Raw genomic sequence first — 25,579 nt, 5'->3', positions numbered from 1 at the left:
GCATTTGAAAGAAGGCGGCGAGAGGAACTTTCATGTCGTTTATTAAACAGTCCACATGCAGGAACAAACAGGAACGTTTTTCAGATATATGGTAGCTTCTTGTTGCAAAGTATATAATTGAACAGGTGGTTCCTCAGCCGATGAGATATTTCAGCAGGGGCAATCTCTTTCCCAAGCCTTCAACCTTACCCTCACTGGGAACAGAACTAAGGGACATACCCTATGTAATCCCCCAGCAAGCACCTTCAGGTCTCCTTGGAGAAAACCTGTAATCAATATTCTACGGTGGTGGGTGACCTATTCAGGAATCTCTCTAAAGGGATCCTTTACTCAGGGAAGTTATCCCAATCTTAGAAAACAAGAAAAGATGTTGCTTACCCCTAGTTAAAGAAATAACTATGCACATGAGATCCCCCTTACTCTGGGTCCACTAAGATCTGAACTAGAATATTCCATCCCCATAGTGACATCACTAATTACTATGACTACCAGGGGAAAGGTTATGATTCTACTTAGTAGCAATAGTTAATTACATCATAGGCACCTTCTAGAAGATGGGTGTGGCTAAGCTTCTGCCCAGCAACTCCACACAATGTGATGGACAGACACAATACAATTGTAACTACCCATACACTTAACCCTCTAGGGCCCTTAAGTAAAGTAGTACTCCCACAGTGGTGCTTGATTGCATTGGATGCTATTGTTTCCTGTTAATATCACAGTAGTTTAGCTGCATAATGAAATGGTGGAGAATCCACTCTTCCACATTTATCATTGCACCATAACTGTACTTTTGAGTTACTAGCCTTCAATGTAAATCAGCATAAATTGCCCTGTTTTCCCTTATCTTAACATATGTCTCGTAGAGTAGTTATTCTGTTTAGATATCAGTTTAGACATGAAAATGTTAAACAAGTTATGGTGTGTAAAAAAAGTGACAAAAACCCTCCACCGTACAGTATACAGCAAATAAAAATATCACTTGTGAGCACAGTCACATGTCTCAGACAGGTTTGCAACCCTGCCTTTCCTCATTATCTCTTAGCATACAGAGCTTCCACTGCAGCCAGGGATTCTGGGAAATGACATGCAAATGAGCACACAGTGTCAACTTTTGCTTCTTATCCATTTTATCATGGATGCCTATAAGCTTATGCCTGAAATGCATGAAAATATGAAACTTTGGAGGAGATGAACACCGCAATTTTGAATGTTGTAGTAAATTACTATAACCCAAGTATCCCCCCCCCCTCCTCTGGGAGAAGGACTGAATTGCTCTCTAGTGTGGTGCTGATGCATACATGCTAGTTCAGGAGAGATGAGTCTGCCGCGGTGGTAAGGGGAAACAGGACAGGCTTTTGGGGTCTCTGGGTTTTTGCTCATGGTTTCAGTGCCTTCAGCTGTGATGGGATCCTAAGATGTAGGATGTCAGCTCCCTCACAGCACTCCCTACCCCTCCTGTCCAGGAACCGACATCCAGGCAGAGTTATGATGAACAAGTAGCTTTATTGGACATGCTGCAGCAGCTCTTCATACAGCATAGCTCTTAAAGTCCAACGTCCCAGGACTTCAGGATGGTGCTTGCCCGATATTATGGGGCCTTGAGTCTTGGTGGTCCTCAGGCCCTTAGGCCTGAGGTGGGCCAGCTCATCCACGCAATGAGAGAGCCTGACAGCCATTGCTCTCACCTTGGAAGGCAGTGCAAGACTGCTCTAACTTTGCAAACTCACTCACTAGCCTCAGGAAGGGGCGGGTTCATGGACTGTACCCATCACCGATAGGCTTACACAGGCCATGACACACCACCTTACTTCCATAACTGACAAGTGGGTGAAAAGGGGGGTCAATGGCCCATAGATTAACCCATGAAGGCCCTGAACTTACTAGGGACTTACATCACAGATACACTGTGGGTACTTATGGACATACCATGTTACATTACCTTTATGAATAAAAGCAATAAAGGTTGTAAGTGACACATCTGTATGAATTTACTAAATGTAAATTGCAACTCGCTTCATCTGTCTTCTATTGGATCATCTCATATTGTCAAACTAAGCAGTATCTTAAGAACAAAATTCCACGTCATCCACATCTGAGAAGAATCAAACAAGATCAAACAATTGAATGAATTCCAAGTAATGATTTGCATTTACTAACAGAGGAACATGTATAGATTTACTAGCTATGTTAAGTTTTGGTTTGTTAAATCATGTGACTGCATTCATGCTCGACTGACAGTAAGCCCGTCTGACAGTTCAAGAGCCAACGTGCCACAGTTTGTTCAAAGGCATGCAGGAAAAATGGTGTTATCAGCATGACAGGGAAATCCCTTCGTTATCGCAGCACTGGAGCGTTTCATTAAATACTGAAGTCTGTGCCTTATGGGATTAATCTGACAACTTTAGTAAGTAAGATGTATTTGGATATTAAAACACAAACTTACATACAATATGACAGTATACAGTATATGACAAGCAGAGAAAGTGGGGAAAAACGGATCTAGTGGTAACAGAACTGGAAAAATCTCTAAGTCCCCATGCAAACAATGTGAGACCTTGGGAAAGTCACTGTATTCCTGTATTTATTTATTTATTTTATTTATTTATAAAATATTTTACCAGGAAGTAATACATTGAGAGTTACCTCTCGTTTTCAAGTATGTCCTGGGCACAGAGTAAAACAAATAATACATGGTTACAAGTACAGTTACATAAATGAACAGGGTATACATTATATACAAGACATTGCGTGCATAGTTAAAGAAAATATATATTATGAGCGTATAAAACAGTTACAGACCAGGTTAAAGTGTGAGACAGCCTTAGATTTGAAAGAACTTAAGCTGGTGGTGGATATGAGAGTTTTGGGGTGCACGGAAGTAGAAGGAGGAACGTCCGGATACTTTGTTGAGCCTTGAGCCTTGTATCCCAAGGCACCAACATAAATCAATGGTCAGCTCTTCAGGAGAGGGACTTATTGTGCTCTCAAAAAATGAGAGCATGGTGGGATATGAATACCCTGGAAGAGTATGTAGCCAGGTCACCTGATGGCTACTATTCTGCCCTTGGGCTGGCAGTAAACCCTGGTACAATCAGGTTGCCAGTAGTTGCTATGGGGTTTTCCCCCTCCGAGGATCTGTATTTGAGTGACAGCGGGACGTGGTGAAATCAGGCCTGGGCATAACCAATCATGAGCCAGACCTGGTGCCCTCCTCCTGGCAGTACTTAAAGGCAGGACCGCCCTAAATGAGTTAGTGTGTACCTTCCCACTGAGGAAGGCAGGTCACACAGTGGAATGGCTGAGATTGGGCCTTCTCCAGTCCTCTTCCCTCTGGGGGAGAGTGATTGTGGACCATACCTCTGCCTCTGCTAGGGAGGCAGGGATGAGCTAGGATGGCTGCGGGTGCCCTTGGCCTGTAGTGAAGGTCCAGGGACCATCATCCGATGAGAGTACTGCATCAGGCAGAACCTGCCTTGCTCCTGTTTGCATATACCTCCTGTCTGGTGCGTGACCTTTCTGGGAGGAGAGGTAATAAGTTGTACCGTGGGAGATCACCATCAGCTCCTGGAGTCCACGGCAGATGGAGGAGCTGCACTGCTAAAGAGATATGTGGGGTATGAACCCCAGAAGCCTGGTCCTGTGTCCCCACTATCATCGGCGGACGACTCAGCCCTCCTGTTACCAGCAGGTATCATGCACCACATGACCAGTAATGGTAGAATCTCCCGGGGGTGGGGGAAACACTGTTACATGTAGATAGTTTATAGCCAAATGATCCAGACAAATAGAACAAACAGTGGTAGAAGTATAGATCTTCGTTGCCTGTTGTGGTCAGCAAACTTGGTGATAGATCAGCTACCTTATTGCGTCCTTAAACCATCAATTGTAGTTTTACAAGCGCAAATAGATAGCACGCGTGCAGCTGCCAGCACCAGTGTTGCCAGCCGGTTCCTTGCTTGTTAGCGTGTGAACCCTGCACGCGCACCCGGATTGTCGAAGCGCGCGTTTCACGTAAACACGCTTTTTCAAGTCCGGTACGGGGGGAAGGGTCCCATTGAACAAGTGCTCGTATTTAGAGCACTGTGTAAATTATATGCTAATTCGTCCCATTACCCAATGAAGTATCTCCTGTGGTAAGTGCCCAATGTAACATGCTATGATATAGGAGGCGATGTAGACCAAAGATACATTCATGTCCATAAATTTATTTTCAGTCTGTATGATAAACACCTACTTACTCATAATTTAATGAAATTAATAATGCCTTGTTTATGCTTCTCTAGGTATGATGTAAATAACTATATAGCATAGCCTCCGGCTGCTGTTACTTCCCTTGTGCCCTAACAGTATAAGTCCTGCTAGGGACAGGCACTGGAAGGGTTAATTGCTCATGAATCCTAGTGTGGTGCTATTGCAGCCTTGGATACAGTAAGTGTATCCAAGGGCGGGCCTAGCAACAAACAGAGAGTGTCATCCTAGGGAGAATACTGGTTGGGTCACATGCAGTTAATGTGATGCCTATCAGTATCAGACCTGCTCTGTTATGGGGCAGGGTTACAAGCCCATCCCATGCTTTATAATGACACTCTCCCAGAAGAGGAGTGAGGGTGTGTGGTGTGTCCAGAGCACCCTCTAGGATAAGGAGCTGGATGGGGCCTGCAAGGCCTTATCGCTAAAGGAGGGTGACACCAGAGACCCTGTGCACCCACTCATCAAAATGATGAAGACAGGGGGGAACAGCTCTCTTAGGCGTCACCGGGGAGGTTGTTGCCCAAAACCTTAATACACAAGGATAGCTGGGGACGGGTCTCTGAGGTGACACCAGGGAACCTGTGCACCCATTCATCAAACCGATGAAGAAGGTGAGGACAGCTCCCTGAGGCATCACCGGGGAGGTTGTTGCCTAACCAACTACATCTAAGAAGCCGGGGAGGACAGGTCCTTGAGGCAACACCAGGGTGCTTGTTGCTCCCCTCCACAACACACGTCAAAGCAATGTGGGGCAGTCCCCTGAGGCGCCTCCAGGGTGGCTGCTGTCCACCATTGCCACCAACAGAAAGATGGGGACCCTTCTCTGAGGCTATACCAGGGAAATAGTTTCCCACCCACCCATGTACTTTGTCTATCACAAAATGACAGTTCCCGCAAAAACGGGACCCGCATGGTTAATGGACTGTCTAAAATGTCGTCTCCCGCCGAAAAAACGGGAGCCGCATGGTTATTTGCAAAATTTACAGTCAGTTGCTTTTGTTCTACCTCCAGAATCAGCGCAAAATGATGAGAACACGCCTCCTTCTCTCTTTTGGATGGGACGTCTGGGTGCACCAGGGGGAGGAGCTGGGCGTGAACAAGTTACTCGGCCGGATGCAAGGAGCTCAGACACATATGCCCTCAGTACTCACCAGACGTGTGTTCAGAGATACTCCCTTGTTTCCTCGTTGAAGATCAAAATGCCCGCCAATGTTGGCCCAAGTTCTGAACAGTTTCACCCGGAGCCACCAGCGGCCTACTACGGTTCCTGTGCTGCAGCTGGTGGGGTGAGTCCTGAATTTGATTACCGTAAAAGCTCGTACAATCATGGTGGAATTTACATGTCGTCGTCCCCCTCACTTACACGTGCCCTCGTTAAATGCCCAACATACACCCTTTTGACTAGTGGCTGACTGCCCGGTATTTTGCTTGCCAGCCTGTCACGGAAAAGGCATAGTTGGGCGCTGGGGAGTTATTAGCGAGAGCCGAAGCTCCATATCTGTGTCCCCAATGATGTCTCATAAGAGGAAAAATAAATTCCTTCCTGACAATATTGGCAATCAGATTTCTCCCTGAATCAACATCCTTCCCATATTTACTCATTTGGTATCTCCCTGTATACATTTCCTTTCTATAAAGATGCCCCATCTTTTCTTTAAGATATCTACTGTATCTGCCATCACAGTCTCCAAGGATAATGAATTCCACATTTTAGCTGCCCTTACTGTAAAGAACCCTTTCCTTTGTTGTTGGTGAAATCTCCTTTCCTCCAACCTTAAGGGACGAACCTGTGTCGTTTGTACTGCCTTAGTTCTTCTGAAAGCTCCTTGTATTGATCCTGAATATATTTGTATATAGTTATTATATCGCCTCTTTTCTAATGTAAACAAATCTGAATTAGCGAGCCTCTCCTCATAAATTAGATTGTCAATTCACTTTATTAATGTGGTGGCTCTTCTCTGCACTCTCTAGTTCCATAATATCTTTTTTATGTAGTGGTACTCCAAACTGTACTCCATATTCAAGGTGTGGTCTTGTATAATGCTTTATACAGTATAATTATGCTTATTTCACTTTCTTTCATTTCCTGTTTAATGCAAGATAATATCTTATTTGTCTTTGCAGCTCCTGCATGACTTTGGGCACTATTACTAAGATGTCTACAAACACTCCTAAATACTTTACCATCAAGGATTGACCTAATTTTGTCCCATTTAATTTTTAAGTCGCCTGTTTATTCTTGTTTCCCAAATGCATAACCTTACATTTTATTAGTATTTAACCTCATCTGCCATGTACCTGCCCAAGTGTCCAGTTTATCCAAGTCCTGCTGTAGAGAAATTACATCCTGCTCTGATTTTACTACCTTACAAAATGTTGGTGTCATGAACAAAGATGGAGACTTTGCTCTCTATGCCAACCTCAAGGTCATTAATAAACGAGATAAAATGCAGTGGCCCCTAGTACCAAACCTTGAGCTTCTCCACTTACGTTAACCCAGGCACCGTATCAAATGCATTTGCAAAAAAAATAATTGTACTTTTACCTCCTCTGCTAATTTCTATCTATTGAATATTTTCAAAAATATGCATGGTATAGTAACTGTTCATAAATATTCTGATTTCTCTTATTAATTCTTTTAATTCCCCAATGTAAACAAAGAAAGTAATCCAATTCACTAAAATCCGGTGGAGCAAGACCAAAGTTGATAGAAGAAGAGTATTTTATTTCTTAATTTGATTTTATAAGATACAGAATTGAACAGCTGTAAAGTTAAAAGGTACATTTTATTCACAAAATAATATCTGTTTAATAAGTTGTTTAAGTAAAGTGGATGCTTAGTTAATTTGGCATGCTTACAACTGACTGTCTTAACCCCTCTGTAAGAGGGTGCAGCAACATGTCTTTTATATGTAATTGCAAACTGGAGTAAAGCTTTTATAAATCCTGCCCATGTACATATTGTAAAAAATACTGTATATTTATCCCAGTGTCTTATAAGATGTTAGCTTTTTCTGTAGTAACTTCAGTATCACTCAACAGAGGGAACTATGTGTGTTAGGGATAAAGTAATTAGGGTATGTAATGATTTGTTTTTATAACTCCGTTATTGAAGTGTTTTTTTTTTATAGGGAAGCAGGGGTACAGAAAATAAAACAAGGGGAGGAAAGGTGAGTTGGAAACAGCAGAAAAAAACATTACCCTATAGATTTATATAAAAAAAAAAAGTTGCCTTGCAATTTAATGTACGGCTGAGAAACATTTTATACAAAGGTATAATTAACTAAGTGCAGTGAGGTAGTTGCCTGTTATTTAGTGGAGTACTGTGAAAAGGAAAGATCCAGCGCTCCACGGATTTGCAAAAGTATCAAATTTATTGCGCCATACACAACGACCGTTTCGACCTTAGTAGGTCTTTTTCAAGTGCCTTTTCACTTGAAAAAGACCTACTAAGGTCGAAACGGTCGTTGTGTATGGCGCAATAAATTTGATACTTTTGCAAATCCGTGGAGCGCTGGATCTTTCCTTTTCACAGTTCAACCTTGGATATTTGTGACAGGTATCCCTTTGAACCAGCAGCACCGGTAATACTGTTTTGTTTTTTGACTAATGGTGTGCAGCATATCACTGTTCATTTGACTATTTAGTGGAGTACACCAGGCTGGATTGTCACAGCGGATAAACAAGATGTGGGTTGCATTTTGCTTGCTAGAGAGTGACGGAGAATGATCTCTTTTATTGTAACTTAGCCATAGATCCCCCACACACAGGAACCTCTGGTTAGTTTCGTCACATGATGTGACTTCATAAGGGGATGGCCAATCAGCATAGACTCTACACTTTTATAGGCTCTACACTTTTATAGGCCTTGTTGCAAGGCTACATGTATACAAATTGAAATATGCAGTTAAACTGGCACAACAGGCACGACACCTGTGTGTGTAACTAGTAGGGCCATAGGTGAAGCATGATTTCTGATGTCATAGCAGCTGATTAGACCAATACCTAACACATAGAATGGTTGTTAGACATAAAAATTACATTAAAAAATGATTAAATAAACATCTCTCTTATATGGTGATTGCTAATGTAATGCATACATTTCTGCCAAATGAATAATAACAATAATATGGCAACAATTGAATTGCAATCAATACACAAAAAATAATAAAATTACAGTTAAAAAAATGTCAAAATAGAAAATGTATTTAAAAAAGATCTAAAATGCATTATGATATTAAATTGCAGTAACCGTATTCTAAGTGAAAGGCCACTAAGAGAAGCCTTCATTGCAAGCTGAAATGGCTATGATGATGAACAATAAACGGTACTAGTGAATCCTGACCATTAAATCATTATTAGAAAAACTAAGCTGTGGATGGAAGTGATAGGTGGAACCCGAATTGCAAGCGTACAGACACGAGGACCACAGAAAGTGTCGAAACAATGAAAAGAGAGACCGTGAACCAGTCTGGCACTGTTGCTAAATGTCAGACTAGTGTGCCGGTATCTATACATTCATTGAGGCCCATAGGGGACAAAGTGCCTAGAGTGTAGATCCAGAAAGATTCACGTACACAGAGTGCCTTGAATCTATCTCCTCCCAATTTGGAGGCTGGGATAGATTCTATACCTATAGTCTTAAACCCAGAGAGGTCCTTGGAATGAGGCAGGGAGAAATGTCGGGGCACACTATGTGTAAGAACACCTTTAATGATCGCTCGACGGTGTTCCAGAAATCGACACTCAGAGGTTGCTTTGTGCCTCCAATATATTGGATATGGCAAGGGCAGGAACGTGCATACACTACATGTAGTGTAAGGAGCCATGAGTATGGGAAGTAAACAAATTACTTACTACAATGTGTTTACATATGAGGCATCTTGATCTACCACATTTCGAGTTACCATTAGGTGAGATATGATTAATCCCGGGGGTAACAGTCTTAATCTGCTTGGGGCTAGTGTATTTTGAATGTTCTTAGCCTTCCTGAAAATTACGGGTGCTGATTTAGTCAACTCTAGTTGACTCTTAAGATGTGGATCACAAGAGAGCACATTCCAATGTTCGTTCAAAATCTGAACCACTTTATTGGCTTGGCTACTGTATCTGGTTATGAATTTAACCCCACCTGTCGTAACGTGATTGGTGGTTTTACCAGTTTTGTGATGTACTCTTTGATCTGTGAGATGTTTTTTCTTAGATTTCTCTAGTAACACTGTTCTTTCTATTGCTCTAACTTTGGCGGCTGCTGATAGGTTGGGGTTAAGGGCAATTCAGGCAGTGAAATATCTGCATGGGTGGTCAGTGCGCGATCACCTGTGCGGTCCAAAAATATATGGGGTGCGGGGGCTAACGGCTTTAACCACATTTTGTGAAGTTCACGGACGTGCCTGCCCGCTTTCCCCCTTAGTTAGTACTGTATTTTTTTATGTACAGGCGATCCTCAGTTTTCTGCCGGAATCCATCCCGCAAACCGCCGTCAGATTGGATCCGCGATCCGACGATCTGCTAAGTAAATCCGCAGCGGTGAGCATCAGATAAACCATTCCGACGTCGACAATGTGTTCAGCGGAATGCATTATCTTGCGTCGGATAATCCGTTTGATGGATAATGGGCTGTCGGATAGCGTGGACCCCCTGGATTCTTAATTCTGTGTAGTGTTAATTGTATTTGTTTTTAAAATATATGTATATGGTTTAAAATTGGATGATTAATATATGTTGCTGTGGCCTTTATCATATTCTTGTGTCGTGTCCATTTATTTAAGTTAAGTTATGTTATTAAGGCAGGTGTCTTGCTCAGGTCATTATTTCACTGTGTGTGCAAAGGAAGGTACCTAAAGTAAATACTTTATTCCCACAAGGGCACGTCATGTACATAAGTACAAAATGTTGAGACATCCAATCTGTATGTACAGCAAATAAAAATATAATTTGTGAGCACATTCACATGTGTCAGACAAGTCTGCATCCCTGCTTTTCACCATTATCTCTTGGCATACAGTGCTTCCCACTGCAGCCCAGGATTCTGATAAATTACGTACAAATGAGCACACATTGTCATCTTCATGTCCATTTAAACATGGACCACTATGAGCTTATGTCTGCTGTATTACACAGCTTTTCACACAACCTGAGTTAAAGAAGTGCATAGCCAGTAACCTACTGACAGACAGCTGTTTCCACCTTTTAGGTCTCTTCAGTGCGAGGGTGGTTATACTGGCTTCGCAATATGAAGTTGGAACCATGCATTAAATAAGTTATGGTGGGTAAAAGAGTGACAAGCACCCTCCACCGTACACCAAATAAAATCTGAATGTAAAATTATTCATAGTTCTTATTAAGACTATGCTATGAATATAACACACTATGAATAAATCAGCCCTTGGGAAGTAATTGTAATTAGTGATTAGACAAATGGTCTTTATTATTTGTGGCCGATATTGGTCTGTACATTAATAAATGCAGTTCTCTGTGTGCCAGAGGGATTGATGGCTTGTTGTGAAATTAGGATGTCACTCATTTGCTGAATCGCGATTTTTGGTTTTGTAGCGAGGCCACTTTGGAGCTGTAGATACTGAATTGAAATATTTTAATGAATATGGTGCCACCCGTTGGCATATTCCAGTAGTACATTTAGTTTTATACGCAATGTATTGTTGCCTTCAGAGCATATGAACAATAAAAGCCGATACAGGATATGGAGTACATGATGTCTGCACTGTACACAAATAGCATATAACTAGGTCATTAAAAATAACGCTGACATCTCTCTGACACATGCAGTTTAAGAGGCCTCAACAGTGCTTTCCTGCGGGTGATATGGCTATAGTGAACTGATCGATATATAAAATTGCCGTAAAACACCAACGTCGATTATTTTTTTGTCGACCTTTAGTAAATCTAGCCCGATGTTGCATACAAAAGAGCTAACATTTTTGGAATCGTAACACCTTCATTACCAGAGGCAATGTGAAAGGGTTAAGGATTGCTGGGCAGCTGCGCTGTTAAACAGCTCTCGTACTTATAAGTCATGTACACTAGTGGCACATTATCACTACCCAGTGTATCAAAGGTATAATTCATGTAAAACACTTCTTAATGGAATTGTTCAGTAAACCAGTTATGTTGTACCACTCCACAGATCCTGTTGTACTAAAATAAATGTCTGCCTAGTTAATATGTAAATGACGTGTGAATAAACAGGGTGTGGGCTATTTGTCCCAATTACTTTGTCTTATAATCCAAAATAAAGTTAAGAAATATATTTCTTTAGAAAATCCACTAAGGATCCACAAAGATCCATACAGAGTCCCTTATCCCAGGGGCGCTCAAATACAGTCATCAAGCCCCCCCAACAGGTCAGGGTTTCAGGATATCCCTGCTTCAGTCAGCTGGTTCAATCAGTCCCTGCTTCAGCACAGGTGACTTAATCAGACTGAGCCACCTGTGCTGAAGATGAAAACCTGACCTGTTGGGGGTGGCGGTTGAGGACTGAGTTGTTGGGGACAGTACACCGACGGCAAAGGCGGAGCTTGGGAAGGAAAACAAATTCTAAGTAGAGAGGCAAATATTATGATATCGCAGGTTGGAATAAGGATAAAAAATGGCCACACACAGAAAATGAAAACAAAGTGTAAACATGGTGAGATGTGTTTCTCTACAAGCCATGCTGCGTATGAAAGTCATCTAAAAAGTTGTGTCTCCAGCAGTTACCTCCGTCTGCTTGGTTTGGCATTTAGTACATTCAGCGTTATTAATTCCATGTGGGGGAGAAACAGCAGAACATCAGCTCAGCAGATTACCAAGATATCATTGCTGGCAAAGGATCCGAACTGCAAGATGTAGAACAAGTTTATAGTTGGGATTAATACGGGGAATCATGTTCACATACTCAGGAGTGGAGGACGTTTCTCATAAACATATCACACTTGTGCTTAACTAGAAGCAACGTGCGATATCTACACCAAGGATGCGCAACCCAAAGAGCGCCCCAAATTTCCTAAGGGGCGCCAAACCGAGTCCCACGCTCTTCCCCACATTTAAATTGATTGCAGAAGGAGCGTGCGAGGCCTCTGGCTCCTACATTCTCCTCCATCTTCTGATAGCGACAACGTCACGTCACATGATGCCGCAGAGATGAGATGCAGGAGAGCAGGTAATAGGTGGGGGAGGGGGGGAAAAAGGGGGGGATGTGAAATAAAGTTTGTGCACCCCTGATCTAGACTATTCCCAATACGAATAGAAAATCATTTTGAAGAATGCTCATGTTTATAATGTGAGCAGAATACGATCGCATCATTACGTCCATCCATTGGGGCACAAAAGTCTTAGCACACGCAATTAATTTGCAACTCGGAAAACATGGGTTCTAGCTTGAGAGACAGTAATTCAAATTTGTTTCTTCTTTACAAACTCTCGGCAAACTCTTTTTACGTGCTGGACAACAATTTGGAGTCTCAAACACTTATTCCCGAGGGTATGGAGGCGCCGGATGGTTGCTTGTATGCTGCTCCACGATTCCACCGGAAAATCCTTGAATGGGGTCACTCATCCAAATCTGCCGGTAGCACTGGTACCAAGAGACCCTCAGATTTAATCCGACGCACCTTTTGGTGGCCAAACATGCTGAGAGACATTAAGGACTTCATCGCTTCTTGCTCCACCTGTGCCCGAAACTAGTCCGCTCGCACCAAGACGTCTGGTCTGCTTCGCCCTTTAGCAAGAAATGGAAGCAGGCACACGGTCTTTCTAAAGGTGCAGTTTATTGTGCCACCAAAGGTCCAACGTTTCGGCAATCTATTGCCGAAACGTTGGACCTTTGGTGGTACAATAAACTGCAGCTTTAGAAAGACCGTGTGCCTGCTTCCATTTCCTTGCTCAAGTACTTTTGGGATGTCTGTACCTCCCTGGACACAGCACACCGGCAGATAAGTACCCCCTCCAGCACCTACCAGCGGTGTGCATGTACTTCTATATATGACTGCTTTGCCCTTTACCCATTCCGGATCGTCCCTGAACACACCTGTCAATGGACTTCATTGTCGAACTCCCAGTCTCCAATGGGATGAACACCATCCTTGTCATTGTAGACAGGTTCTCCAAGCAAGCCCATTTTATACTCCACAAGGGTCTCCCTGATTCTGCTACTCTGGCAGATATATGTCAAAGAAATCTTCTGTATCCATGGAGTTCCTATCTCTATCGTTTCCGAACGTGGATCACAATTTATTTCAAAATTTTGGCGGGCCTTCGCTCAAAGTTTAGAGATCTCACTTCTTTTTTCATCCGGGTATCACCCTCAAACCAACGGGCAGACGGAAAGAACGAATCAATCTCTTGAGCAATATCTCTGATGTTTCATCTCCGACGCACAAGACAATTGGGTAGATCTACTCACATGGGCTGAATTCGCTCACAACTCCCTCAGGAACGAGTCCATCCAAGAGTCGCCCTTCTATGTAAATTATGGCTTTCACCCTGCCCGCCTCCCTATTTCCTCCAACCCTTCCGGAGTACAGGCAGCTGATTCCAGGGTAAATTTTCTCCAGAACTCTTGTAAGAAAATTTAAAAGACTCTTCAAGAGGCAGTCTTCAGACAGAAGAGAAAGGCTGACCGTCATCGCCAAGAGGCACCCAAATTTAGGCCAGGAGACAAGGTATGGCTGTCTTCAAAAAACATTAGACTGAAGACACCTACTCTGAAGCTGGCTCCAAGATTCTTGGGTTTCTTCACCATCTTCGAAAGGGTCAACCCTGTGGCGTATCACCTTCAGCTGCCTCGGTCTTTGTGAATTCCATTGGTTTTTCATGTGTCCTTGTTGAAGCCGGTCTTCCTGAACTCTCAGTTTCCTGATACTTCTCCTAGACCACCTCCGGTCATTGTTCACGGTCAAGAGGAATTCGAGATCCGATCTATAATCGACTCTAGATACTCCAGGGGAGGCATCCAGTTCCTCGTGCATTGGAAGGGTTTTGGACGCGAAGAACGTTCCTGGGTAATACTTCGTCAGATTCACGCTCCCGGTTTGTTACGGCGGTTCCATGCTAGGTTTCTGCACAAACCTGAGGCAGATTCTCAAGTGGGGGGGGGGGTACTGTAAGGAAGCGGGGAACACGTCCTTTGCGACATGTTCCCTCCTTACCTAGTGCTGCCACTGCCTCTTCTCCACTCTCCGCCCATGCGTGCAACCCCACTCTGATTACAGAGCGTACACGCACCCACAGCTCTTCAGCCCCTGCCACAGAGCTTGGCTCTGCCCCCCGGATGCGCTGCACTGCTTCTCGCGCACGTGACAACGTGCAACAATCCCCAGCTGCGTGTCAAGCATCATTTGTGCCTCGTCTCCTGCAGCCTATCCCAGCTTCCGCTGGGGCCACGCCTCCGCTCCACCCCATCGGTTGGGTTTGCCTACATATACCCTGTTCCTGCTCAGTCAGTGTGCAGCATAATTCGGTGTAGCCTCGCTGCTTCCTACAGTTGTGCCTTGCCTTGTTCCAGTCTTGTCTTTCAGATCTACCTCTTGTGTACCGACCCAGCTCGTAAGTGAACCCCTCTGGATATTGACCTCGGCTTACCCTCGACTACGGCGACTTCTCCAACCCCTGATCATGGCTAACGGACCTGGACTATTCTACCATCTATAATCCCAGACCACGGCTAACGGACTTCTACGATTCTACTCTCTCCAATCCCAGGACCTGCAAGTATACCGATTAACCCTCTCTCTCCAACCCAGACCCGGCAACGCTAGACAATCCGCCTTCCAGGCATGCTTCCGCTGCTGTGGGTGCGTGGCTTTGTACCTTCCCATCTCAGTGCTGGGGTCTTGCCTTGTTTGTGGCGCATTACATAAATGCAGCAGCCCTATAGGTTGCCTGATAACATCTGGTCTGCAGCCCGAGGCTGCTAGGACTTGTAGTTCCCAACGGATCTATGGGTGTAATGGCCGCCGCTGGCATTATACTGCGCATGCGCCAGGTGTACAAAGATGGCCACCGCACCTCTAGATACTATATGCGCATGCGCGATCCTTCTCTTTTACCAAAAAGGATCAAAGTTCATATGTCCCCTATTCAAAATTGTGAGAAGCGGGTAATACATCCACTTCTTTACATAGGAATACAACTTGATGCATTGTTTCTGTGTTACCTTCTCACATTGAGTAGGATATGTACGGGTTAAACTTCATACCGACTAATAGACAGACTGGGCTTGTGTATTGTATATCTGCAGGCACCTCCGCCAACCAAGTCATCGAACTTTCATTTTTCTAGATTACTATTTTTACACACACACACAAAATACATACAGATGTACAGTAGCACACGTTATTACATCCGCTGTGAAATAGCACATTAGCCCCATCTCCTTTTTGGATGCTACCGATTCAAGACAATGGCCACTTCTCCCGCGGGTGTGATGTAATGTGATGAAAATAGTGATAACACAAAGAACAGGCACTCCAGGTCTTAATAAAAAAATTAAGTTTATTTAGAACTGTTCTAAATAATAATAAAACGTGTTTTGGTTAAAGCAGCAATACTACATTCCTTTCTCACCCCCCCGCCCCTTCTTATTTGAATATGGCGCGACTGTATAATTCTACATTCTTACCTAAGTTGGCAATCGTTTGGTGCTCCTGTTATAAATCTAACAATCGCGATTGTGTGCCTAACCGAATGCCTGCTTCAGTCAGTAACTCAGCAGCTACAATGTATTTTGATGTAGCCGTGTCCCCTCTTACCTCCGGTGCCGGGGAGGGGGGCGGCTGCGGTGTATGGGAGTGGCGGAGCACCGCGGCGTACCCAGCAAACGGGCCCCCCCACCCCCGATCTTGTAGTTCACGCATGCGCAAATGCAGCCGTACGCATGCCCAGAGGCGCGAGAAGTTGCGGAAGCCATTTTAGGTTCGCGCATATGCAGTGGAGTCTTTGCGCATGCGCAGTCCCCAGAGTTGTGGTGGCCATCTTAGGAGAGGCCCAGGAGCCTGAGGGACATGCAGGAAAAATTGACAGTTATACTGCACCGACACACTTTATTCGAGCAAATACCCAGTATGTACCTGGCAGATACCTGGAATGCGCCGCTCCTCACCTCTGACAAGCCCCATTGCGTTTGCCTTCCCAGCCTGGGTTCATGCCTGGCTGACGGGCGGCTGATCTGTTAAATGATAATGATTAGGATTTAATAGGCTGCAATGCTTCGCGTGTCTACCAGATGGCATAAATTCATGAATTGTAATGCAGTATATATATATATATATATATATATATATATATATATATATATATATATATATACTGTGCAGTATTGCAGCCAGTGGGAATAAAATGCTTCAATCCCTGCCTGGAAAATAACCCAATGCACTCGGGCAGAAAACAGTCACAAACCTCAATACACCCGGGTATACCCGAATTCGTGGGACTAGCCGAGCTCGAATAAAGTGTGTCGCCAGTGTAGACAGTTACTGGAGTTGCTGAAGTTACTGTCAGTTGGAAGGGGAGAACCGTTGAGGTAGTGTCGAGGGAGCAGTGCTCCCCTGGACTAGGACTAGGTTTGTCCCTTAGGTCCCCTTTTAGATTGTATAGCCGAAAGTTTGGGGAGCGCTCACAGATCACGTGATATATGAAAAATATATATTAAAAAAAATAAAAGAATAAATAAAAAGAATAACAGTGTAACCAGTAACATGTGAAAAATGTTTATATAAAAAAAATATGCAAGTCCCACTCACAAATGAGAATGATAGTTCAAGCAGATCAGTGATACACCTCTCTCTGACGAATCTCTCAAGAATTGAGAAAGCCTCTGCGAAACGCGTTGAATTGTGTTCCGGAGGATCAAAGATCCAACTGCTGGCAGCCGCACTATTGCAGAGATTGGGAGAAAGCCAAGGATCACTCTCAAATGAATGTTACACATATACAAAATGTGAGTGAATATTGTTATTTCTAATGTTTGTGCAATATACTTTTGGACATACTACCCTCTTGTGCTGACGAGCAACATTCTCACTGACGGATAAGACTGGAGCTACACGACATACAGAGATAAACTACATGGAGGTGCATTAGCCACTGAGCTCCCATCAGAGAGAGGTGTATCAATGAACTGCTTGAACTATCATTCTCATTTGTGAGTGGGACTTACACATTTTTTTTATATATACATTTTTCACGTTACTGGTTACACTATTATTCGTTTTTTTTTTTATCTTTCACATATCACGTGATCTGCGAGCTCTCCCCAAACTTTCGGATATCCAAGCTGTTTCTGGACAGTCAAAAAAGTTTTTTTGAAGCTGCTGCACTTACATTTATTAACCTATTATAGTATACACGCGTTTCACGGTTTTGGTGATGGTATTATTAGAGGTTATAGAATTTGGTTTTATATAAATTTATTATTCATTCTGCACATTCACTGCACTTATTTTTTGGGTTTATGGTATAATATATAAATCCACACCCAATTCACTTTAGAGCGCCAGGTTACCCACTCTTCTGTTGTAAAAACCCTTTTAGATTGTGGCTGCTACAGGGAAGTCCCCAGACAGGGACGCTACCCTTTAACCTTATATTGTCAGTTGTAGCACCAGCGTAGAAACCCCATGTGGTGAGCTACAGCCTGCGGTTTGTGATCAGGCCACCGGCAACTATAGACATTGGGGGACGCCTTCCAGCTGGAGCTCCGTCAAGAGGCGGATGCCTATGCGGACCAGAGAGAGAGGATTCAGCAGACATCGTGGAATCAGACGGATCCTTTTTTGCTCATTCAGCAGTACCTGGGTACAGGAGTGCCCAGGGAGGTAAAGTGCATCAACGGTCCACAGGGGTAGCGCTACTCCCTACACATGGGTGGGACAGACTCATTGAGAGAGGACACCAGGGGTATTGGTGCCACGTGCCCTAAATACTTTGGGGGACACTCACCCTGTGTTATTATTGTATTATGTGTTATATTGTATGGTACCGTTATTCTATTGTTCGTAAACCAATTGTTATATACTGGTGTGTGCATCATTTCACTGTAAGTGGTCCTGAAAGGGGTTATCCCGCAGCGTTGGGATCCCTCAGGTGGAGGCGCTGCACAGAGAATAGCTCACCCCAGGCTCCCAGCTGCGGAGGCTCAGGCCTTCTGTGAGCCACAGGTAACGGCAGCACACGTAGTTCCCTTAGACATGGGAAAAGGGGGTTACTTATATTACGGAGTTACCATTATCTATTGTTGCAGTTTGCAGCTCAAACTGCTGGGGAATTTGGCAACAAATTATCACAAACAGGAAACTGTTGCAAAGATCTTGCACGGCAGGTTTAAAACCTGCTATAGCAATCAAAGGATGGTTTAAAATGCATTTAAAATGGCATTAAGAGTTGAATAATAGTACACAAATGCAGCAAGTATTATCGAATAGTACAAAACTGCTAAAAAAAAAAAAAAAACATAAGATTTCACGTTTTGCGGCTTTAAGACCTAAAGTGCCTGTTCTCCTCTACTTGTTTAAACACACACACACACACACACACACACACGAGAATTCAGCAAGCCATGTAAGAAAATGAAGACTTCCAGTAGCAGCAATTTTTAAAAGCATTTAATGACATAGCATATATTTAACAGATAGGGTAAAAGTCTAGAGGTACAGTTCCATACAACTGAAAGCCAGTTCCAGTACTACTCTGAATACAGGCCCAGTCATTGAAAGGATATCATTCCTAATAAATGTCATTTTGATTGTGCAGTAAAATGTAAATTTTCAATACAATAGTTACAGTAACAGAGAAATGCACACTATGTATCAAATAGCAAGGTAATGTAGCAAAATTATAACACACAGTGCTGTAGCTGACAAGCAAGTAATCAATTGAGTAACTACTTTTTTTTCCAGTAAATGCTTCATTTCCACTTGTACACTTAACATCAATGATTTAAAGGGTTTATTATACATCTAGTCTTGTTATAGTTTGTACTAGTATTATCAGAAACGTACAATATAGTGTATTTCAGCAAAAAAAAAATCATAATTGTAAAATGACAGATTATTTAAAACTCATCAGTACGCTAATCCTTCTTTAACACCAATATTCGGAGTTGTTACACGTGATGCTTGAAAGCGATGTGTTAATTAAGGGGTGCCGGAGGGGGGGCAATCGGTTTATCTGCAAATTAATGTGTCTGCACTCGGTTACGGGATCGAGAATACACTATCGTTTTAATACATGTTCTAATAGTCAAGCCTCAGCACTAACAACCTTAAGTGAGTAGAAGTGAAGATGTTTGAAACTTTTTACATCTGTCTTTGATGTGCACAGTCATTTATTTATTTATTTTTAAGCACCGCTGCCTTGCATATCAATCTCTCGAAATGTGGGTTGTTTCCAAGACAGCCTCACAAAATTGAGGAAACGTTTAAATATTCAGATTTCATCTACAATCACTTTGTAAAAAAAAAAATAAAACAAGGGGGGGGCGGGGGAGAGAAAAGAAGAAAACTGGTCCTCCCTCTCGTACACAAGGTGCCCAATGCCCCTCAAACCTTTTGTATCTGCATAAGCTCTCTTTAACACTCTATAAATAAAAGGTTTTTTAATCACGTTGGGGAACATTAGGCACAGAGAGTAATGTATTGGTTCTGAGCTTGCATGCTGATATTTCACTGAAAATGTAATAGAAGTGCAGTGTTTTAGGATGTCGTTCACTTCTTCTTCCCAAAAAGGCTGAATCTCTTCTCCTTGTCTTTCTCTTTGTCCTTCTCCCGCTTGCCGGGGCTGGATTCAGTGGTTACGGTTACACTGGTCGGCAGGGTCTGGGCACGGCTGGATGCTGGAGTGCTGTGTGTGCTCAGAGACACCTCCGTTTTGTCAGATAAGGTCGCATTTGCGATGGCCTGAATCCATGTGCTCATATCCTCCTGGGGAAAGAACAAGGGCGTCGATCAGTATCACAAATTCACACGCCCTCCAAGCAGGAACATCCTCAATTGGCCACTATAGAATATGTTGTAACGTATGAAGCAATACGGTGATCCGGTAAAGGAGAGAAAACGGAGCACAGCCGTGCAAAAAGTAGGCGTCCGGGGCTACAGCATAATACTATTTAAAAGGTCTTTAATGAAACATTGACAACATGGCACAGACAGATTAAAAAAATCTACTCTTATGCGTTTCACGCTAAGTATAGAGTTTCGTCAGCACTTTACTTAGCGTGAAACGCGTAAGAGTAGATTTTTTTCGTCTGTCTGTGCCATGTTGTCAATTTTTCATTAAAGACCTTTAAACAGTATTATGCTGTAGCCCCGGGACGCCTACTTTTTGAACGGCTGTGATTTCTGTTTTCTCTTCTTTACCGGATCACCTGCTTCTCTACACCACGTGAGGCACGCCAACCGAGGAAGACAAGCGGCTGAATGTGAGTACTTCACTCCCTATCAATTACTGATATTCATGGGAAGTCATTGTCATTGACACTACAGGGACCTTTATGCTCTAGGGAGGTAGTCCAAATAGGAAGAGAACCAGAGGGGGCTGATATATCACCAGCCATCTGTACTATCAACCAGGACATTTACTTGTACCTCTTCCACTATGAGCAACACACCTGTGTTTATTAAGTGTCTCACTCATTCAATGTCGCTTTGATTATTCTCTCTACAAGCAAGCTTATCAATATACAACATTTATGCAACCGGTAACCAATTTTTTGCAGCACCGTTTCATGGAACTTTGTTCTGTTACACGTATGAAGCAATAAATCCTAAAGAAAAGCTATGACAGACAATGTTATATTGCAATATATGAATCACATAACACAAATAGAGAGAGAAACTTACATCATCTTTGGCTTGGAAGAGGTACTCATTACCATCATTTAACCTGTAAGAGTAAAAGTAGTGATTTAGCTTTTCGTTTGCAGCACACATCATTTACAACTGTATGTAAATACACATTTATACAGTACATGGTTCCTTTGGTATGCAGTTACAGTTGTATCACATGTAATTATTTGTAATGGCCTACTAGTTTTTTTTCCATCCAATATATATTATAAATAACAACACTATCAATGCATTCCTAGAATGTATGGGTTGGATCTATTATAATTATGATTATCTGGGTCTTGTTTAGATTAGATATAGGGTGTAATATGAACATAGTCTGATAGAAATGTACATTTCAATTTCAAGTTGCACGATTACCTCAGCAATTTAACCAGACCCCTATAGCACAGGGTACATAATAAACTGAAATAAAATGTGCAAACACTAGGTACACCCTTCCTACAGCACTAAGCACGAACAGCGACGTGCACCAGCACACCCAGCATGTGGTGAAACCATTGCAGCACAAGGAGTGTTTTACTATGCAATACGTTAGAGAAATCAAACAGGACCGCCAAACAGATTCTAACGCGTGGGGTTTATTTTAGCTATTAAATTTATAATGCACCTTAAAACCACCCAGGTGCGCACAATGTGCAAACTTAAATACATTCATCTTCTACAATTAAAAATGATGAACTGTATTAGAACAATGAGTGTGTAAATGATTATGGTACCCTATATACCGTGTTCCCATTTTAGCAGGTATTACTCTACAAACTGTCCTCGCCTTCTAATCACTATACTGCCGACACCTCCGCGACTAAACGCTTTGCAATTTAGAGGTAGATTTGTTGTAGGTTGTGATATCTTTCTTGAAAAAAACCTAGGTGGTTTCAAAAGCTCTGTATAGTATAAATGTCATCTATAAGAAAACCTCAAATTTTGGTCCACTAAAAGGTATAACAACCTACATCAAATCTACTTTGCTCTAGAACCAATATGGCGCAACTATTAACGGTGAACTACCATTTATAATACACTTAAGCCCAACAATACTAAACAGTGGTAAGACACAGAAAAGTGTCGACTATATGTATGAGTTTTATTTAAATATTTTTCTTCAGTTGGATATGAATACATCTTATACGATAATTGCCTCCTTTAACTACAATGTACTATATATATTCAAGCTGGATTTTCATTCAAAAATGCAGTAAGCAAGTTTCCTCAATCTGTATATGAAACAGCTGCTTAGATAAGGTAGTTTCACCTCAGAAGCAGAGAACTCCAGCGAGTACACGTGATATATTTCATCCCTAGTATCTACTGTAGGTCATCAATTTTGTGTGTGTGTGTGTGTGTGTGTGTGTGTGTGTATGTGTGTGTGTATGTATGTAGCAATCACCAACATTTTTATGAATGAATACTGCATCACTAATGGTTCATATTACAAGGTTTAGACTGAAGTTCTGACATTTAGGACTCGAGAGACTTCCATAATAACTTATGTAGTTCAGAACCAAAATGTAAATATATTACGATGATGGAATATATTCAACGAGTTTTGTAGGGCATGGTTTGCCAGTGGTCTCGGCTGAATCAAGATTGACAACGTAAAGGAGCAATCCACCCTAACTAAGCTCCATTTTTTCACCCCACAGGTCTGGAACCAGGAGGTCCTGAAGAGCTGAACCGCACTATTTTCAGCTATGAGGGACACCAAGTTTCTGAGATACTGGGAATTAAATGGCCATCCAATAGAAAGCCACAACTAATGTTGCATCTTCCAATGAAACGGCTCCCTCAAGAAGCACGCAGTGGCCAAACACAGTGAAACACACACAACTTACTTTAATTTGAACACATGCTTCTTCTTTTTGTAGTCAATTGCGACTTCGCAGACCGCTTCCTTCAGAATAACGGGAATTTCATTGTGGTACGGAATACCAGATGCAGCACTTTTGGAATCTTTGTAAAATCCAATTTCTTGGTTGTTTATCACGCAGTACACATTATGCCACGATCTTTGTAAAGAAAATAAAGCCAATAGAGAAGTGTGTCAGGGTCATTCTATGGTCTTCAGAAACCTTTCGGGACATCGAATTCAAAACATAAGACTAACTTTATATACTCCAAGAAAAGACAATGAAAAAATAAATTAAAAAAAGTTGAACCGCTATGCTATGGGCAATAAATCAGTGTAACAAAAACAGCAAACGAGTTAACAATTAATTAGATAGAATTTTTTTTTTTTTTTAGAAATCTATTACTCCTATCATCTGAGCTTTGCTAAACAACCTCCAATACATTTTGGACACAGTTAATCTATTTAGCCAACAGGAAAGTTATACCTGTTTTTCCCCTTCAATTGGAATACACAAACTTATTTGGCAAGGCCGGTCCCTACAAAAAAAGAAAGTCAGCTCCCTTCTTGCTCCGTCCTTAACTTCTACTCTCCGATTTATGCTCCATATTTTTTAAGCAGTGCTATGCCATAAGACACCTGGAACCGGAATACACCTTACGGCTTATTCGACTGAATGGGCTGTAAGGGCATCTTCTCATGCCGGAAGATGTATTATGCCACAGCACCGCCTAGTAAACATGGTCCTATTTCAATGGACATCTGATGGGTGGAGAGCAAAGCACACAAGTCTGATGAATTTTGGTCTCCAACAAAAGGAGGCAAATTTCAAATAAATGGCTCATGCATAAGACCAATAATTACTCCAACCATCAGTATCGAGTCTTTTTATAACAACCTTTAAAAGGAGCAATCCAAGCCAGTTTTTTTCCCCCTTCCATTTTTAATACAGGGTTGAAGCTGGGGGTCACCGGAGCCGAACCCCGTTACTTTCAGCTCCGGGGACCCCCTGCTTCCGGAGATCCTTCCCTCCGAAGGGGGTGCCGGTATCTCTCTGCAGTGTATCAAGCAAGGTCACATGGGCCAATAGGAAAAAAACCAGATAATAGGGCGCCCTTACAACTACTGTATATGAAATAATAATAATATACATATTTTTATATCAGTTTTTTAGGTGCATTTCCCCCTAACAATATCACACTATGTTTCATTTATTTCTTTCCATGTGCTGAGCAACGGCTGGTTCCAGTTTTCCTACAGCCTTGGATTTTTTTGGGACTATTTCAGCATCCTGTTACAGTATCACGGTTGTATTTGTGCACATTCACTTTTGGATTAATGTATATGTTGATCGTTTTATGTATATTATTACATATAGTTGTAAGGGCGCCCTATTATCTGTTTTTTTTCGGTTTGCTTTATCACTCACTTTGGGCAGTCAGTGATTTTTAGTTGGCAGCCCTAATTATTATAATCACTTTATATTGATATTAGAGTGTAAACTATTGATATATATCAATTTTATTTAGAATAGCGCTACACAGCTCGCACTTTTTTCCATGGGCCAATAGGAAGCCACACCGGGTGACGTCACGGCTTTCTATTGGCCCGCAAGGCCCAGGAGCTTTCAAAAGCAGCCATGTGAGCCCTGGAGTGGCTACCCGCACCCACTACAGAGGTAAGTATCTCTGGAAGCAGGGGACCTAGGGGCTGAAATTAATGTGGTTCAAGTTCCAGAGACCCCCTGCTTCAATTCTGTATTTAAAAGAAAAAAAAACAACGGCATGGATTGCTGCTTTATGATGTCGCACAATATAGGTGTAACCGTTAAAAAACAAACAAAACAAACACATCTCCATCTCCTTTCCCCATTCATACTGTAAATCAAACGTACAGTGCATATAACACTAACAAAGAACATTTACGACAGATAACATTATTAGAGGTCATTGCAACATGTGCTTCTTTACCTGTTTGAGGCCTTTTTGTTGTGTGTCTCCCATTCATGCTTGCGGTGCAAGAAGCCATCGAGCTGAGCAGTAGAAGTTTCCTGCGTCTTGGCTGGGAGAGTGGCAGCAGTCTGTGACTGCAGGCCGGATTTAGATTTACGATCGGCGCTTGGCGAAGGAATTGGACTGGATTCTTTAGAACTTGACCGCTGCTCTGTGGCCCCATTAACCATTTCATTTGTGTCGGCGTTTTCCAGCATCTAAAAACCATCAGAAATATTTCAATGCAACAGCAAAAAAAAACAAAAAACAAAACAACAATAGTGAAACTAGTGAAGATGGCTGTGTACAGACTGTTTATGAAGGATAGAAGTACAGTAAATTTATGATGTCAACTACCAATATACACTAAAGGAACACAAATTAGATGTATGAATAGATTAGTACCCATTTTACGGACAAGAAAAATAGGGAACAAGAATTATGCATTACTGTAGCTCGATCCTTTTAAAGAAAGACTGCACAACCAATAAGCTATAGTCAAACAGGCTTACAGAATACTGCATGCCATACATCAGCCTTTCTGCATGTAATATCTGCAAGAGGTCCCCATTCTAGCTTTGATGGGAACGTATAAGAGTTTAACAGATTGCATATTTTTTTGAGCATGATCAGAAGCGGTGTTT

General features: G+C 42.3%; 1 protein-coding gene across 2 annotated transcripts in view; it reads right to left on the bottom strand.

Annotated features, from left to right (window-relative positions):
- Nucleotides 1-18,839: 18,839 nt before the first annotated feature.
- The window catches only part of SPTBN1 (spectrin beta, non-erythrocytic 1), a 155,999-nt gene continuing 149,259 nt past the window's right edge, over nt 18,840-25,579 (bottom strand). For both annotated transcript variants that reach the window (XM_075595946.1, XM_075595947.1), the window contains 4 exons: nt 24,915-25,153; nt 22,931-23,104; nt 21,090-21,132; nt 18,840-20,171 (listed from right to left, as the gene is read on the bottom strand). In XM_075595946.1, the coding sequence (XP_075452061.1) occupies nt 19,956-20,171; nt 21,090-21,132; nt 22,931-23,104; nt 24,915-25,153 (672 nt within the window). In that variant the 3' untranslated portion in view covers nt 18,840-19,955. The remainder of the gene's footprint in view (nt 20,172-21,089; nt 21,133-22,930; nt 23,105-24,914; nt 25,154-25,579) is intronic.

This window comes from Ascaphus truei, chromosome 4, assembly GCF_040206685.1.
Source record: "Ascaphus truei isolate aAscTru1 chromosome 4, aAscTru1.hap1, whole genome shotgun sequence".
Taxonomy (NCBI): Eukaryota; Metazoa; Chordata; class Amphibia; order Anura; family Ascaphidae; genus Ascaphus; species Ascaphus truei.
This window is presented reverse-complemented; position numbering and strand designations above follow the sequence as displayed.